The 15,313-nt window shown below is 42.8% G+C and overlaps 1 protein-coding gene across 4 annotated transcripts in view; it reads right to left on the bottom strand.

Annotated features, from left to right (window-relative positions):
• Positions 1–15,313, bottom strand: part of Sfi1 (SFI1 centrin binding protein) — a 68,595-nt gene that overhangs the window by 43,682 nt on the left and 9,600 nt on the right. The window contains exons 3-7 of one of the 4 annotated variants that reach the window (XM_057771162.1): positions 13,613–13,732; positions 13,187–13,357; positions 10,463–10,534; positions 5,300–5,410; positions 3,045–3,160 (exon numbers count right to left, since the gene is read on the bottom strand). In XM_057771162.1, the coding sequence (XP_057627145.1) occupies positions 3,045–3,160; positions 5,300–5,410; positions 10,463–10,534; positions 13,187–13,357; positions 13,613–13,635 (493 nt within the window). In that variant the 5' untranslated portion in view covers positions 13,636–13,732. Of the gene's footprint in view, positions 1–3,044; positions 3,161–5,299; positions 5,411–10,462; positions 10,535–13,186; positions 13,358–13,612; positions 13,733–15,313 lie in introns of those variants that run through there. The other 3 variants (XM_057771163.1, XM_057771164.1, XM_057771165.1) reach the window with 3 other exon arrangements.

Below are 15,313 nucleotides of genomic sequence, written 5' to 3'. Positions count from 1 at the left end.
TATCTCTCCAGCCACCTTGGCCTTATTTTTTAAGACGGAGTTTTTCAGTAAACTTGGAGCTCATCTATTAAACTAAACTGTTTCAAACAAAACAAAAGAACCCAGAAGCAGCCTGGTAGTGGAGGTATATACCTTTAATTCCAGCACTCAGGAGGCAGAGGCAGGTAGATCTCTATGACACACATGCAGGGCAAAACATTCAAAGATTAAAAAAAAAAAAATTATTTTTTTTTTTGGGCTGGAGAGATGGCTCAGTGGTTAAGAGCATTGACTGTTCTTCCAGAGGACCTGAGTTCAATTCCCAGCAACCACATGGTGGCTCTCAACCATCTATAATGAGATCTGGCACCCTCTTCTGGTGTGCAGGCATACATGGAGGCAGAATGTTGTATACATAATAAATAAATAAACATTTTTAAAAAAAAATTTTTTTTTTAAAAAGGACTTCCAACACACACAAAAAATATACAAAAATGCCGGCCAATCTAGGTTGTCAGCTTAACTACAACTGGAATTAACTAAACCCAAATAGCTGGGCAGACCTGTGAAGAACGTTTCTTGACTAAATCATGAGGTGGAAGAATCACACTAAATTTGGGCATGTCTTCTGGTGGTGGCCTGCATAAAAGGACATGGAAATAGGAAGCCTTGGCTGTTCGCCTGCTTGTCCTCACTTTCCTTGGCAACTTCATCTACCCTGTCCCTGAGATACTCCTTTGCTGGGGTTAGAACCTACATTTTCTGAATTCCAAACAGACTGAAGACCAGCAGCTCTCAAGGACTTCCCTGGGACTCTAGTACCAGATTGACTAGTTGAGACATCCAGATTGTGAACTGAATAACTACCAGATCCTTGGCCTTTCCATCAAGAGACCATTATTGTCCTACTTGTACCATAGCCTGTAAGCCACTCTCACAAATTCCTTTTAATGTATATAATATGTATTATTAACAGAATCAATTATGTATTAATATGATACATAATATACATATGTATATAGACACATATTAGTTAATTCTATCAGTTCTGTTCCTTTAGAGAACCCTAACTAATACACTGATATAGACAGACAGATAGATGATAGATATGTGTGCATATGTGGAAGTGCATATACATTAATAGTAAGAACGAGAAAAGATACCATTATTAATTATTAGAGAAAGGCAAAGTAAAACCAAAATAAAATATCTGAACTATCTATATAGATAACTCAGATAACTATTTGTAGGGATCAATTATTATTATTTCGTAGGAGGTTTTAGTTTCTTTTGTTTCTTTGAGGCATGGTTTCACTATGCAGCCCTGGCTGGCCTGAACTATGTAGATTAGGTTACTCTATGAACTCAGAGAGATTCACCTGCCTCTCGAGTGCTGGTAGTAAAAGCATGTATGCTCAACTGATTTTTTTTTTTTTTTTTTTTTGTTTTTTTTTCGAGACAAGGTTTCTCTGTGGTTTTGGAGCCTGTCCTGGAACTAGCTCTTGTAGACCAGGCTGGTCTCGAACTCACAGAGATCCGCCTGCCTCTGCCTCCCGAGTGCTGGGATTAAAGGCGTGCGCCACCACCGCCCGGCCTGATTTTATTTTTTGAAACAGGAGCTGAGTGTGCAACCACAGCCAGCTATCTGCTTGCTCCCTCGCCTCTCCAGTGTGGTGACTGCAGGCATGCACCAGCATAGCTGTCCCATTTCTAAAATAGACATTTGTGTTTCTGTATACAAAAATGACTCTGGATTTGCCATAATCATAGAATTGTACACCAAAAAAAAAAAACAAAAACAAAAAAAAAACCTCTTACTGTATGAGAATTAGAAACAACAACAACAAAAATAAACCATTAGCTACTTACAGATTAAATACAGAAACTGTCTCATATTAAACTAAAAACCCAACATCCTGGGGAGAGGGGAGAAAGCTAGACAGGGACGGTAACATTCATCACTTATTTAGTTATTTTTGTGACCTAGCTGAGGCTAGACTTGAACTTTCTACGTAGCCCCAACTAGTCTGAAATTTTCCATTTTCCTTCCTCCACCTCTTGAGTGTTGAGATTACAGGCATGTATCAACACACCTAGCTTAGGAAGGTAACACTCCAAATGCAACTGAATCAAGGCTGGAGAAATGACTCCCCAGTTAAGAGCACTCACTGCTCTTCCAGAGGACCCAGGTTCAATTCCCAGCTTACAACAAACTGAAAGTCCAGTTCCAGGGGATCAAATGCTCTCTTCTGGCCTCTGCATGCACATAGCACAAAGACACATTTAAAAAAAATTAATTAGCCGGGTGGTGGTGGTGCACACCTTTAATCCCAGCACTTGGGAGGCAGAGGCAGGCGAATCTCTGTGAGTTTGAAGCCAGCCTGGTCTACAAGAGCTAGTTCTAGGACAACTAGGGCTGTTACACAGGGAAACCCTGTCTCAAAAAAACCAATAATAATAATAATAAACCAATAAATGAAAATGAGCCTGAAACTTTTGGATCTCGAGGAAAGGTAAGTAGTGCACATTCAGTGTGGTCAAGGCTAGGGGGAGAGAACAGGGAAAACCATGAATGTCACACCGAAGTGTTGAGTTCACTAAGAGAGGCCAAGTGAAGTTGCAGGGTGGCATGGTCTAATCTTCGTCCAAGCACTCTTACAGCTATGTGTACAAGGAAAACAGAGGGAATAAGTTCAAAGAGGTGATGAAGAAGTACCAACATCATCAGAAGGTGAGGATCACTGTCAGGAAGTGGTCCCTTCAGAAGGCTCTCCTAACACCAGATAAATGCTTCTGAAGCATGAGGAACAGAACCAACCTAAGCAAGGTTTGTCATCTACAGGGAAAGGAGGAAGTGCAGGTCCACACTGTGGGGGTGCAGCTGTGCTGTGTTCAGTTTAAGCGCACCAGCAGGCCAGGTACAGTCTGCTCACATCTGCCCAAGGAGCTTCAAGTGAACAAGCTATGCCATACAGAGACACACGATCTGACCATGACAGGGGATTCAACTAGATCACACTCTGTGAACAAGAAAGGAAGTCAGTCAAGCATGTCTTCTCTCTCACCAGAACTCTCCCCTCTCTCACCATGACGCTCAGCTCTGTGGAGCCCCTTCCTCATCTCCCGTCTCTGTTGCACGAAGGTCTTCCAGTTCTGGAACATCAGGTTGTATAAATAGTATCTGAGGAGCCAAAATGCAAAGGGTGCTTATGGTAAGACAAAGGAACTCTACCCATAAAACCCAGTCACTTTTATACTTAGGGGCATGCTAGAAGGGGAAAACCTGTAGTTGATAAAGAATTGAACAGCAGGGGCTGGAGAGATGGCTCAGAGGTTAAGAGCAAGGGCTGCTCTTCCAGAGGTCCTGAGTTCGATTCCCAGCAACCATATGGTGGCTCACAACCATCTGTAATTTGATCAGGATCCCTCTTCTGGCATGCAGACAGAATACTGTATACATAATAAATAAATAAAGAAATATTTAAAAAAAAGAATTGAGCAGCAGACATTGGGGTCGTGTGGAAAGAGGATGCTACCTAGGATAAGCAAATGGAAATCCTAAGTAATGGGCTGTTCTGACTCCTGACAGCAGAATCATCTTAAAATAATAACTGGAGCTAGAGAGATAGCTCCATGTTTAACAACACTGGTTGCTTTTCCAGAGGACCTGGGTTAGGCTCCCAGCACCAACATGGCAGGCAGCTCACACCACCTGTAAGTCCAATTCCAGGGCCAACACCCTCTTCTGGCTTCTGCGGGCATTTCATGTCCACAGTGCACAGACATACATGCAGGCAAAGTCCCCAGACACACAAAATAACAAAATGCCACCATCCCTCCTCTCTACAGCACAATGAATTTTCCCCCTTTGTGTTCCAGAGTGTAAGTTTTGAGGTCCTATCTCAAAAAAGCAAAACAAAGAATTTAGCTATTGTATTTATTGTGTGTGTAGGAGAGTGTGGGTCACAGCAAAAGTGTGGGGGTCAGAGGACAATGTTCAGGAAGGAGCTGGCTCTCTCCTATGTGGGTTTTGGGAAGCCAACTTGGCTTACCAAGTAGCAGCAGTGCCTTTACCTGCTGAGTTAGAGCACCTACCCTAAAAATGGGCATTTGATGTACTTTTTAGCTTTTTCTCCATTTACTCCTTGCAATATGAATGGCAAGGATTAAAAGGTTCTTCTCCCATATTCTGGTTTTAACTGTGTTTCGGTGCCAGGGATTAAACCCAGTGCAGGCTCACCACTTGCTCTCCCACTCAGCTCCGACTCGGCCTCGCTATTTTCCCAATGTCCCATGTGGGACACACCCTTTCTTGATCATAATCAGTATGCCAGGACTAATGTTTTGTTTCTTTTTTCGAGACAGGGTTTCTCTGTGGCTTTGAAGCCTGTCCTGGAACTAGCTCTGTAGACCAGGCTGGCCACGAACTCAGAGATCACCTGCCACTGCCTCCCGAGTGCTGGAATTAAACGCGTGCGCCACCACCACCCGGTGCCAGGACTAATTTCTTTTTTGTTTGTCTGTTTTTTGTTTTTCTTTTTTTTAATACACATTTCTTTTTATTTATTTTATTGATTTTTATTGAGCTCTACATTTTTCTCTGCTCCCCTCCCCTTCAACCCTCTCCCAATGTCACCATGCTCCCAATTTACTCAGGAGATCTTGTCTTTTTCTACTTCCCATGTAGATTAGATCTATATAAGTCTCTCTTAGTGTCCTCATTGTTGTCTAAGTTCTCTGGGATTTTAATTTGTAGGCTCGTTTTCTTTGCTTTATGTTTACAAACCACTTATGACTGAGTGCATGTGATAATTGTCTTTCTGTGTCTGTGTTACCTCACTCAAAATGATGTTGTCTAGCTCTATCCATTTTTTTGCAAAATTCAAGATGTCATTTTTTGTTTGTTTTTCAAGACAGGGTTCCTTTGTGTAGCCTATCCTAAAACTACCTCTGTAGACCAGGCTGGCCCTGAACTCACAGAGATCCACCTGCCTCTGTCTCCAAAGTGATGGGATTAAAGGTGTGCACCACCACCACCCAGTTTAGAACTAATTATTTTAAAAAACAAACCTCTCAGATTTAAAAATACCTGGAAGTGAGTAAACCTCACTTTCAGCATAGCTTTCTGACTCAGAGGAACACACACATGTGTGTGCATGAACAAGGATGTAACTGCAAATAAGTATGGATTCACTCATTCCAAAAAGGATTTCTAAAGTCCAGGAAAAACCCAAAACTTAGCTCCTTTGGAAGAGAAGCATGACATTGGGTAGCCAGTGCAGTGTAAAATCTGTTTCAGCAAGCATAAGTGATGAGACACCTGTAATGGCAGTCAGCTCGAAGACAGAGTTTCCACTCCCTCTGGGAGACCCACCATTCTTCCCTCCACTCTCCAAAGACCTTCTGTAGTATTCTCCGCTCATGGAAAAACCTAGGGAGAAGGCAGAACATCAGAAAGCTGAGGGGAAGCGGCAGGGCCGAGGTCTCTGCCCAGGCTGCTTCACAGTGCCCTTACCTTCTCGGTTAAGACACCACAGTGTGGAAAGAAGCACATTGAGTCGCATCACAAGTTCAGTGCTACACACACTAGGAACAGGACAATCAATTGCACCAAGGACTCCAACAGTTACAGACACTAAGGAAATCTTCACACACTGTGAGGGAATCAAAACTACAATTCTGGGGAGTAGGTGTGATGACCCAGTAGATAAAGCCACAGAAACCTGAGGACTTAAGCTTGATCTCAGCGCCATGAAAGGTAGAAAGAGAGAAGTGACCCCACAAAGTGACCTCTATACATGTATTGTGGCATATGCACACCCCACACACCATATACAAACACAATAGAAAAATTAAAATCTATTACAATTTTCAGCACTTTAAATAAGAAACTCTTTATTCCCTCTTAATATGTAAGGAGAAGCACTGCAGTGTCGGTTGCAGAGACTGAGCTCAAGCCCTGGAGCTTGACAGCAAGCACTGCTCTTGTTTCTGTTGTCAAGACAGGCTCCCTACAAAGCCCTGGCTGTCATGAGTCTCACTCTGTAGACCAGGCTGGCCTCAAACTCAGAGATCCTTCTGCCTCTACCTCCTGAGTCCTGGGATTAAAGGTGTGCGCCACCATTCCAGGCACAGCAAGCACCTTTACCCTCCGAGCCATCTCCCAGGCCATGTTTTGTTTTCCTTAAACACAGTTTACCTTGGCCTTAAACTCCTAATTCCTGGCTTTGCCTGCCAAATGCTGGGGATATAGATATGTGCACCATGCCCAGTCCTAAAACATGTTTCTAGTTCAAAAAGTGGCAATTACATTTAATTTCTAGAAGGTTACAGTGACAAAGCAAACCAGTGAGTACTTAATGGGAACACAGATGCTAATTTAATTGGAATCTGGAGAGGACAATTATAACTACAGCAAGTGATAAGAGAAAATAGAAACTAAAGTATTGAGAAAGAAAATGCCTACAGGACAGTGGTGGCGTGTGCCTTTAATCTCAGCACTTGGAAGGTAGAGGCAGGTGGATCTCTGTGAGTTTGAGGTCAGCCTGGTCTACAGAGTGAGTTCCAGGAAAAGCAGGGCTACAGAGAAATCCTGTCTCCAAAAACAACAGCAACAACAACAAAAAGGCCAACTATGGTGGTACTTTTTTTGGGTGGGGGAGGGCAGGGGTATTGAGACAGGGTTAACAGTTCTAGCTGTCCTGGAACTAGGTCTTGTAGACCAGGCTGGCCTCGAAATCACAGGGATTCACCTGCCTCTGCTCCCGAGTGCTGGGATTAAAGACTTGCGCCACCATGGCCCAGCGGTTTTAGGTACTTTCAATCCCAGCACTGGGAGGCAAAGGCAGGATCTCAGTAAAGTTGAGTCTAAACTGGTCTTCACAAGCCAGCCAGGGCTACAGAGGAAGACCCTGTCAGAAAAAAGATAACAAAAGTGAGTCAGTGCTATGTTAAAAATGCTGTCAAAGTAAGTCATAAAAGCTGGGCCTGTCAATTACATTTTAAATTGTTGGGTTTTTTTTTTTCATAATTCTGCATGTTACTGATATTTTCCCCCTCCTAACACTCACTGTTGCTTTTAACAACTGGTTTAAGGAGCACAACAGCATCTTTGGGGTTCCTTGTCTCTCAATGTTATGTCAGAGCTCTTTTTTTTTTTCTAAATTTATTACTAACTTTTGATTGTCTTTGTTTTTTCTAAACAGGGTTTCTCTGTATAATGGTTATGGCTGACCTGGAATTTGCTTTTAAGACCAGGCTGGCCTTGAACTCACAGAGATTGGCCTGCCTCTACCTCTGCCTCAGGAGTGTTGGGACTAAAGGTATATGCCATCATATGTGGGACAGGGATGGGGAGGAGGTCCATACAGATTTTAAGAGCCACAGAGGGCTGGAGAAATGGCTCAGTGGTTAAGAGCATTGCCCGCTCTTCCAAAGGTCCTGAGTTCAATTCCCAGCAACCACATGGTGGCTCACAACCATCTATAATGAGGTCTGGTGCCCTCTTCTGGCCTGCATATATACACACAGACAGAATATTGTATACATAATAAATAAATATTTAAAAAAAAAAAAGAGCCACAGAGACAAGTATGAAACTCGGTTCAGACTTTGGGAGTCTGATGTCAGGTCCTTTGTTTTAGCCATATTTGAGCACAGTACAATTCTGGAAGGTTTTTGATAACAATTAATTCAGTCCTGGGAGTATAGCAAAGTTTAAGACATGTTTATATTGAAATTCTTTATAAAGTCCATCTGGCTTCTTTCACAAAGATGGGTACTGCTGACTCTAAGATAATGCCCAAGATTTAGGATCTGCAGACAATGATGGAGGTGCTGACTCTAAGATAGTGCCCAGGATTTAGGATCTGCAGACAATGATGGAGGTGCTGACTCTAAGATAGTGCCCAGGATTTAGGATCTGCAGACAATGACGGAGGTAAACAGAATGTGGATGTTGGGATTGCCCTGGCCCTAAAACAATACAGAAGTCACTTAGGCTGTTGTTAAGAACAAATGAAATCACTCATAAGGATGGGTTTATGGCCTAGAAAGAATGCTCAAGATTTAGGGGAAAGGGTCAAGAATAAGTGAAACAAATTCTGGAGGTGTGGTGATTTGAATAGGAATGGCCCCCAAAGACTCATGTGTGGGGGCTCATTGGGAGTGGCACTATTAGGTGTGGCCTTGTTGAACGTGTGTCAGTGTGGAGGCGGGCTTTGAGGTTTTATAAGTTCAAGCCTGGCCAGGGGGACACAGGCTCCTTCTGTGGCCTGTGGATCAAGATGTAGAGCTCTCAGCTCCTCTGCAGCACCATGTCTGCACTCCAGCATATCCCGCCATGATGACAATGGACGACCCTCTGAAAGCCAGCCACAATTAAATGTTTTCTTTTATAAGAATTGCCGTGGTCATGGTGTCTCTTCACAGCACTAGAATCCCTATCTAAGATGGGGATACAGGTAAAGCCTGGCCCTACAGATAGCAAAGGGTCACCAGGTTTTAAACTACATTATCCCCCAGAATTTTAGGAGAACAGGTAAAATTCTCTTCCCTTATGTTTAACTTTTCCTGGCTTCTCGAGGGCTTATCTGTATGCACAAGGACTGTTTGTCCTCTAAAACCATATCCACCTTATTTTTTATTAATCCTATTTTATTTACATATTTTTCCCTTCTTTTTACCCTACAGGTCCTTTGGATATATATATATTATGGCTTCGAATTTACTGTTTTTATGGGATTCCTGAGTGTGTGAATGACTGAGTCTCTTTCTTGTGCCTTCTCTTGGGCTATTTCCTTCTGTTTGTCTGTTTTGTTCAATTCTGACATGTTTGTTTTTGTTTTATCTTTTTTTTAAAAAATATTTATTTAGCCGGGCGGTGGTGGTGCACGCCTTTAATCTCAGCACTTGGGAGGTAGAGGCAGACGGATCTCTGTGAGTTCGAGACCAGCCTGGTCTACAAGAGCTAGTTCCAGGACAGGCTCCAAAACCACAGAGAAACCCTGTCTCGAAAAACCAAAAAAAAAAAAAAAAAAAAAAAAAATTATTTATTTATTATGTATGCAATATTCTTTCTGTGTGTATGCCTGAAGGCCAGAAGAGGGCACCAGACCTCATTACAGATGGTTGTGAGCCAGCATATGGTTGCTAAGAATTGAACTCAGGACCTTTGGAAGAGCAGGCAATGCTCTTAACCGCTGAGCCATCTCTCCAGCCCGTTTTTGTTTTATCTTATATTTTATTTTATTATCCCTTAGAAGCCTGCTTGTTAGCCTTAGTAATCCAGGCCTTTAATCCTTTAATCCTGTTTTAAAAACAAAAACAAACAAAAATAATAATGAAGTGGTGGGCATAGTGGTACACATGTATTTGCTGAGCTGGGGGCCAGCCTAGCCAACATAGTGAGTTCTACGCCAGCTAGAAATACAAAATGAGACCCTATCTTTATTTTATTTTTGGTTTTTTTTTCGAGACAGGGTTTCTCTGTGGCTTTGGAGCCTGTCCTGGAACTAGCTCTGTAGACCAGGCTGGTCTCGAACTCACAGAGATCCACCTGCCTCTGCCTCCCGAGTGCTGGGATTAAAGGCATGCGCCACCATCGCCCAGCCTTTTATTTTTGGTTTTTCGAGACAGGGTTTCTCTGTAGCTTTGGAGCATGTCCTGGAACTAGCTCTTGTAGACCAGGCTGGTGGTCTCAAACTCACAGAGCTCTGCCAGCCTCTGCCTCCCAAGGATTAAAAATGCGCCACCGCCACCCGGCTGACCCTATCTTTAAAAAAAAATATATAGATTAGGCAGGTGGTGGTGGCGCATGCCTTTAATCCCTGTATTTGGAAGGCAGAGGCAAGGGAATCTCTTTGGGACCAGTCTAGTTTACAAAGCGAATTCCAGGACAGCCAGACTGTTACACAAAAACCCTGTCTCAAAAAAAACAAAAATAAATAAATAAAATTACACAGAGAGAGAGAGAGAGGATGATGATAATGTTGATGAGGTAAGGGGAGAAGAGATATAATTATAATTTAATTGAAAATTTTTGTTTTTTGGGTTGTTTTTGTTTTTTGGGTTTTTTTTTTTTTTGTGGGTGGTGGTTCGAGACAGGGTTTGTCTATAGCTTTGGAGCCTGTCCTGAAACTCACTCTGTAGACCAGGCTGGTCTTGAACTCACAGAGATCCGCCTGCCTCTGCCTCCTGAGTGCTGGGATTAAAGCCATGCACCACCACCACCCGGCCGAAATTTTTTTTTTTTTTTTTTGGTTTTTCGAGACAGGGTTTCTCTGTGGCTTTGGAGTCTGTCCTGGAATTAGCTCTTGTAGACCAGGCTGGTCTCGAACTCACAGAGATCCGCCTGCCTCTGCCTCCCGAGTGCTGGGATTAAAGGCGTGCGCCACCACTGCCCGGCCAGGCTGAAAATTTTTTAAATAAAATAACAGAAACAGAAGAAGCCCAACAGCAGCTCACTTTCCTGAACTAACAATACCTGGCTCTGGAGGGAGTTACTCTTCCAAAAGTCATTCGAATCCACAAATACAAGAACTTTCTGGCCACACACCTGAAAGAAAAGAAAGACACACCCATCTGAACACTCAACCTAGCTAACAGGAGTTTTCTGGAAAAGAGATGGAATCTTTGAGGAATCAAGGAGAGGGACCACAGTCTGCATCAAAAGATACCATAGCTAATCTTACATCAAACAAAAATGGTTTGTAAAACTAAAATTAACCTGGGTGTTGGTGGTGCATTCCTTTGATCCCACCACTGGGGAGGTAGAGGTGGATCTCTTGAGTTCGAGGCCAGCCTGGTCTACAAGGTTGTAGAACAGCCAAGGTTACACAGAGAAACCTTGTCTTGAAAAACAAAACAAAAAACTAGGCCGGGCGGTGGTGGCGCACGCCTTTAATCCCAGCACTTGGAAGACAGAGGCAGGCGGATCTCTGTGAGTTCGAGACCAGCCTGGTCTACAAGAGCTAGTTCCAGGACAGGCTCCAAAACCACAGAGAAACCCTGTCTCGAAAAACCAAAAAAAAAAAAAAAACAAACAAACAAACAAAAAAAAACAAAAACAAAAAAACTACTATCAAGAAGATTGTTTTTAAACACTTTCCCGGGCCGGGCGGTGGTGGCGCACGCCTTTAATCCCAGCACTCGGGAGGCAGAGGCAGGCGGATCTCTGTGAGTTCGAGGCCAGCCGGGTCTACAAAGGGAGTTCCAGGACAGGCTCCAAAGCTACAGAGAAATCTGTCTCGAAAAACCTAAAAAATAAATAAATAAATAAATAAATAAATAATTAACACTTTCCCTTTGACTTCAGGGTTTTGCTTTATTATCTAGCTCCAGTTGGCCTGGAATTCACAGAAACCCACATTTCTCTGCCTCCTATGTGCTAAGATTAAAAGCATGCCACACCTTACCACTCAAGTTCATGTTATTTTTGTTAATATTTACTTAGTTAATTAATTAATTAATTAATTTATTTATTTATTATGTGTACAATGTTCTGTCTGTGTGTATCCCTGCAGGCCAGGAGAGGGCACCAGACCTCATTACAGGTGATTGTGAGCCACCATGTGGTTGCTGGGAATTGAACTCAGGACCTTTGGAAGAGCAGGCAATGCCCTTAACTGCTGAGCCATCTCTCCAGCCCCTCATGTTATTTTTTTTATTTTACAAATCCAGTAAAGAAAATGTATGAATAAGGAAAGTTTGGCCTTTATCAATTTCTACAGTGCAGTCATCTTCCCAGACAATGCTGTGTGTATTTGTGCATCAGTTTCTCCACTGGAGTCATCTCCTCCCCACCCCTTGTGTTTGTGAATGATACCCAAGGCCTCTCACAGTTTAAGCAGGCATTCTACCACTAACTTGCAAACCCAAACACTTTTAAAACAGGCATCGCTGTAATAACACTCAGAGAGTATAAGTCTCAAAGGTTGCAGAGAGTTGGGTCCTACACAGTTTAACAGGCACCAAGATTAGCTGCAAGAATTTTTCTGGGCCGGGCAGTGGTGGTGCACGCCTTTAATCCCAGCACTTGGGAGGCAGAGGCAGGTGAATCTCTGTGAGTTCAAGACCAGCATGGTCTACAAGAGCTAGTTCCAGGACAGGCTCCAAACCCACAGAGAAACCCTGTCTCGAAAAAACCAAAAAAAAAAAAAAAGAATTTTTCTGTGCCCGACTATGGGAGCTTAGACCCAGCAATAGCAGAACTCAATACAAGGGCATATAAACATTATCTTTTTAGAATCCCATAGATTTTATCCGGTGGACCAAGAGAAGACTCACACTGGAGCACATGCCCTATTTTCCTTTGTCATTATTTTAGAAAAGTTAGGACAGTTTTTGGGTTGTTTTTTTTTTAAAGATGTCACTTGTCACCCAGAATAGCTTTGACCTGCCATATTCTTGCTTTATCTGCCACATGGCTGGGATCACAGGCCTGTGTCACTATTCCTGACTCATTTAAAGACGACGACACAAAACACCTTCAATACAAAGTATTTTGTCAATAAAGAGATGGAGACATCAGATTTGTGGGGAATAACTCTTTTCTCATTTTTCTTCCTGTTTAAAATCCCTGGCAAAGATCCATGTACCTGGCCTTTCCCGAACACTGTGTGAGGAGTAGTGACCACTCAGTGCTCTCTACACAAACCCCTGTGCAACGCTGTGCCACTGCCAGTCATCAGCGCAGGATGTCTGCCATCCCCTTGTGACTGTGCTGAAAGCACGGCCTGCTGCTGGCACGCTCACTTTCACACTCGCATGCACTCATTCTTGTCAATCTCTGGGCTCAGCCTGAAACCCTCTTCTTCCTACCTTTTGTCTAAGTCTTACACGATTCTTCAGGACTCAGCCAATTGTATAAGCCACAACTGGAGACCATAGATGAAAACTTGATGATGCAGACTGTATCAGAGGTTTCCTAAATATTCTTTTTTTTTTTTTTTTAAGACAAAGTCACGAGCTATGTAACCCTGGTTGGCCTGGAGCTCTCTGTGTAGAACAGGCTTCTCTCAGACTCACAGACGTCTGTCTGCCTCTGCTTCCTAAGTGCTTGGATTAAAGCCAAGCACCATCAAAGGTGGCCCTAAATATTCTTTTTATCTGACTATTCCACTCTGAAGAGTTCTCCAACCAACTGGAAAAGGAAAAATAAGAATTATACCTTCAATTTGGGGAAGAAGAGAAAAACAAAAAGTCTCACCTGCTGCGCAGCTCTCTTAATTGGTGTTGAACCCAATTTTGTGAGGCATGAGAATACAAAGGATGACAGCTTCTAGGTAACTCCCTCTGGATCACAGAGAGGGCAGCAGACTTTTTGAGGGGCAGTGCCTTTGGGGAACAAGGATTCTTAACCACACCACCCCTAAAAGACCTTAAATTTGAACAGAGAGAAAAGGAGAGAAAAAAACCTCTTCATAAAATATATTAACACTCAACAAAGCTCTGCTTTTAAGCTCATGGAGACGGATGCTGACCATGCCCACACAGAAAGCACCCCCCCCCCACTGAAACATCATACTTTATAATCAAACATTGTATTTCCAACATCAGCCAGGTGTGTTAGCACAGGCCCATGATCCAGCAATTGAACCATAACTTTGGCTGTCACTCTTGCCCTATCGTGCACCTGGAGTCGATCTTCTTCTCCATTCCGCTGGACCCTTCTGATGGAAATTCAGCCAGCGGTTGATATGGACTTTTGTGACTGGATGAGTGATGAACCAACGCCTTTGTCTTCCTCTTATAACTGCAGGAAAGGGAAAGAAGGGAGTGAACTGTTTGCACACTCCCGGGGGTCACACTTGTAAATAGCTGTCTGCCAACTCTGAGGTCTCTGCCCTCTACTTCTTTTTTTTGTTTTGTTTTTGTTTTTGTTTTTTTTTTTGTTTTTCGAGACAGGGTTTCTCGTGGTTTTGGAGCCTGTCCTGGAACTAGCTCTTGTAGACCAGGCTGGTCTCGAACTCACAGAGATCCGCCTGCCTCTGCCTCCCAAGTGCTGGGATTAAAGGCGTGCGCCACCACTGCCTGGCTGGTGTAATGTTTTCTAAATTGCTTTTTTGACAGTAAAGTTTTTATTGTTATTATTGTTGTTTTATTTTCTGAAACAGGGTCTCACTATGTAAGCCTAGCTACCCTGGAACTGCCTATATAGACCAGGCTGGCCTCAAACCCTCAAACCTCCCTCTGCCTCCTGAATGCTGGGATTAACAGCATGTGTCATCACACCTAGCTATAATACTTTAAACTTTAAAAAAAAGGGGGGGGAGGAGCTAGAGAGATGGCTCAGAGGTTAAGAGCATTGCCGGCTTTTCCTAAGGTCCTGAGTTCAATTCCCAGCAACCACTGGTGGCTCACAACCATCTGTAATGGGGTTTGCTGCCCTCTTCTGGCCCGCAGGCATACACACAGACAGACTATTGTATACATAATAAATAAATATTTAAAAATTTTTCCAGGCTCATTCTTCCAGTGTCTTCAATTTCCCTTCACAACTAGATCATTAGCAGTCAAGAGTCTTAATCTTCCCAGATTAATTTTTTGGTTGTCAATGTTACTATAAGAATCTTTATGCAGTTTAAATTTTTTTATTTTTAAAAATTACATTTATTTATTTGCTTGTTTATTTGTGACTGGAAGCTAGGGAACACCCAGGATTTTGGCAATTCCAAAATCTAAGAGAAAGTATAGAAGAGATCTTCCCTAAACCTTCTGACAGAGGATGCCTCCTTAACTTCATATTTCTGGTCTCCAGAGCTGTGAGAGAACAAGAGTGGCATTGTTTGAAATGATCAACTTGGTGGCAGCTGGTTACAAAACTGTAGGAAACAAATATAAACAATAAGAGGTAAGACAATACACAGTGGAGGCAAGCAGACAGAGTGAACGTGACGTCTACTGAACAGCTGTGATGTACTTATAGTGATACTCTAAAAAGGTAAAATCATCATCATAATTAAGACCATAGTTCTGGGGGCTGGAGAGATGGCTCAGTGGTTAAGAGCATTAGCTGCTCTTCCAGAGGTCGTGAGTTCAATTCCCAGCAACCACATGGTGGCTCACAACCATCTGTAATGAGATCTGGCGCCCTTTTCTGGCGTGTGGTACATGGAGGCAGAATGTTGTATACATAATAAATAAATAAATCTTAAAAAAAAAAAAACCACACAGTTCAAGGAAAATGAGTAATAAATGAACTGTAAAAGACCATATCCGGTGCTGGAGAGATGGCTCAGCGGTTAAGAGCATTGTCTGCTCTTCCAAAGGTCCTGAGTTCAATTCCCAGCAACCACATGGTGGTTCACAAAACCATCTGTAATGAGGTCTGATG

The sequence above is a fragment of the Chionomys nivalis genome, chromosome 6 (genome assembly GCF_950005125.1).
Source record: "Chionomys nivalis chromosome 6, mChiNiv1.1, whole genome shotgun sequence".
NCBI classification, from domain to species: domain Eukaryota; kingdom Metazoa; phylum Chordata; class Mammalia; order Rodentia; family Cricetidae; genus Chionomys; species Chionomys nivalis.
The sequence above is the reverse complement of the archived record's forward strand: the minus strand, read 5'-3'. Positions and strand labels throughout refer to the sequence as shown.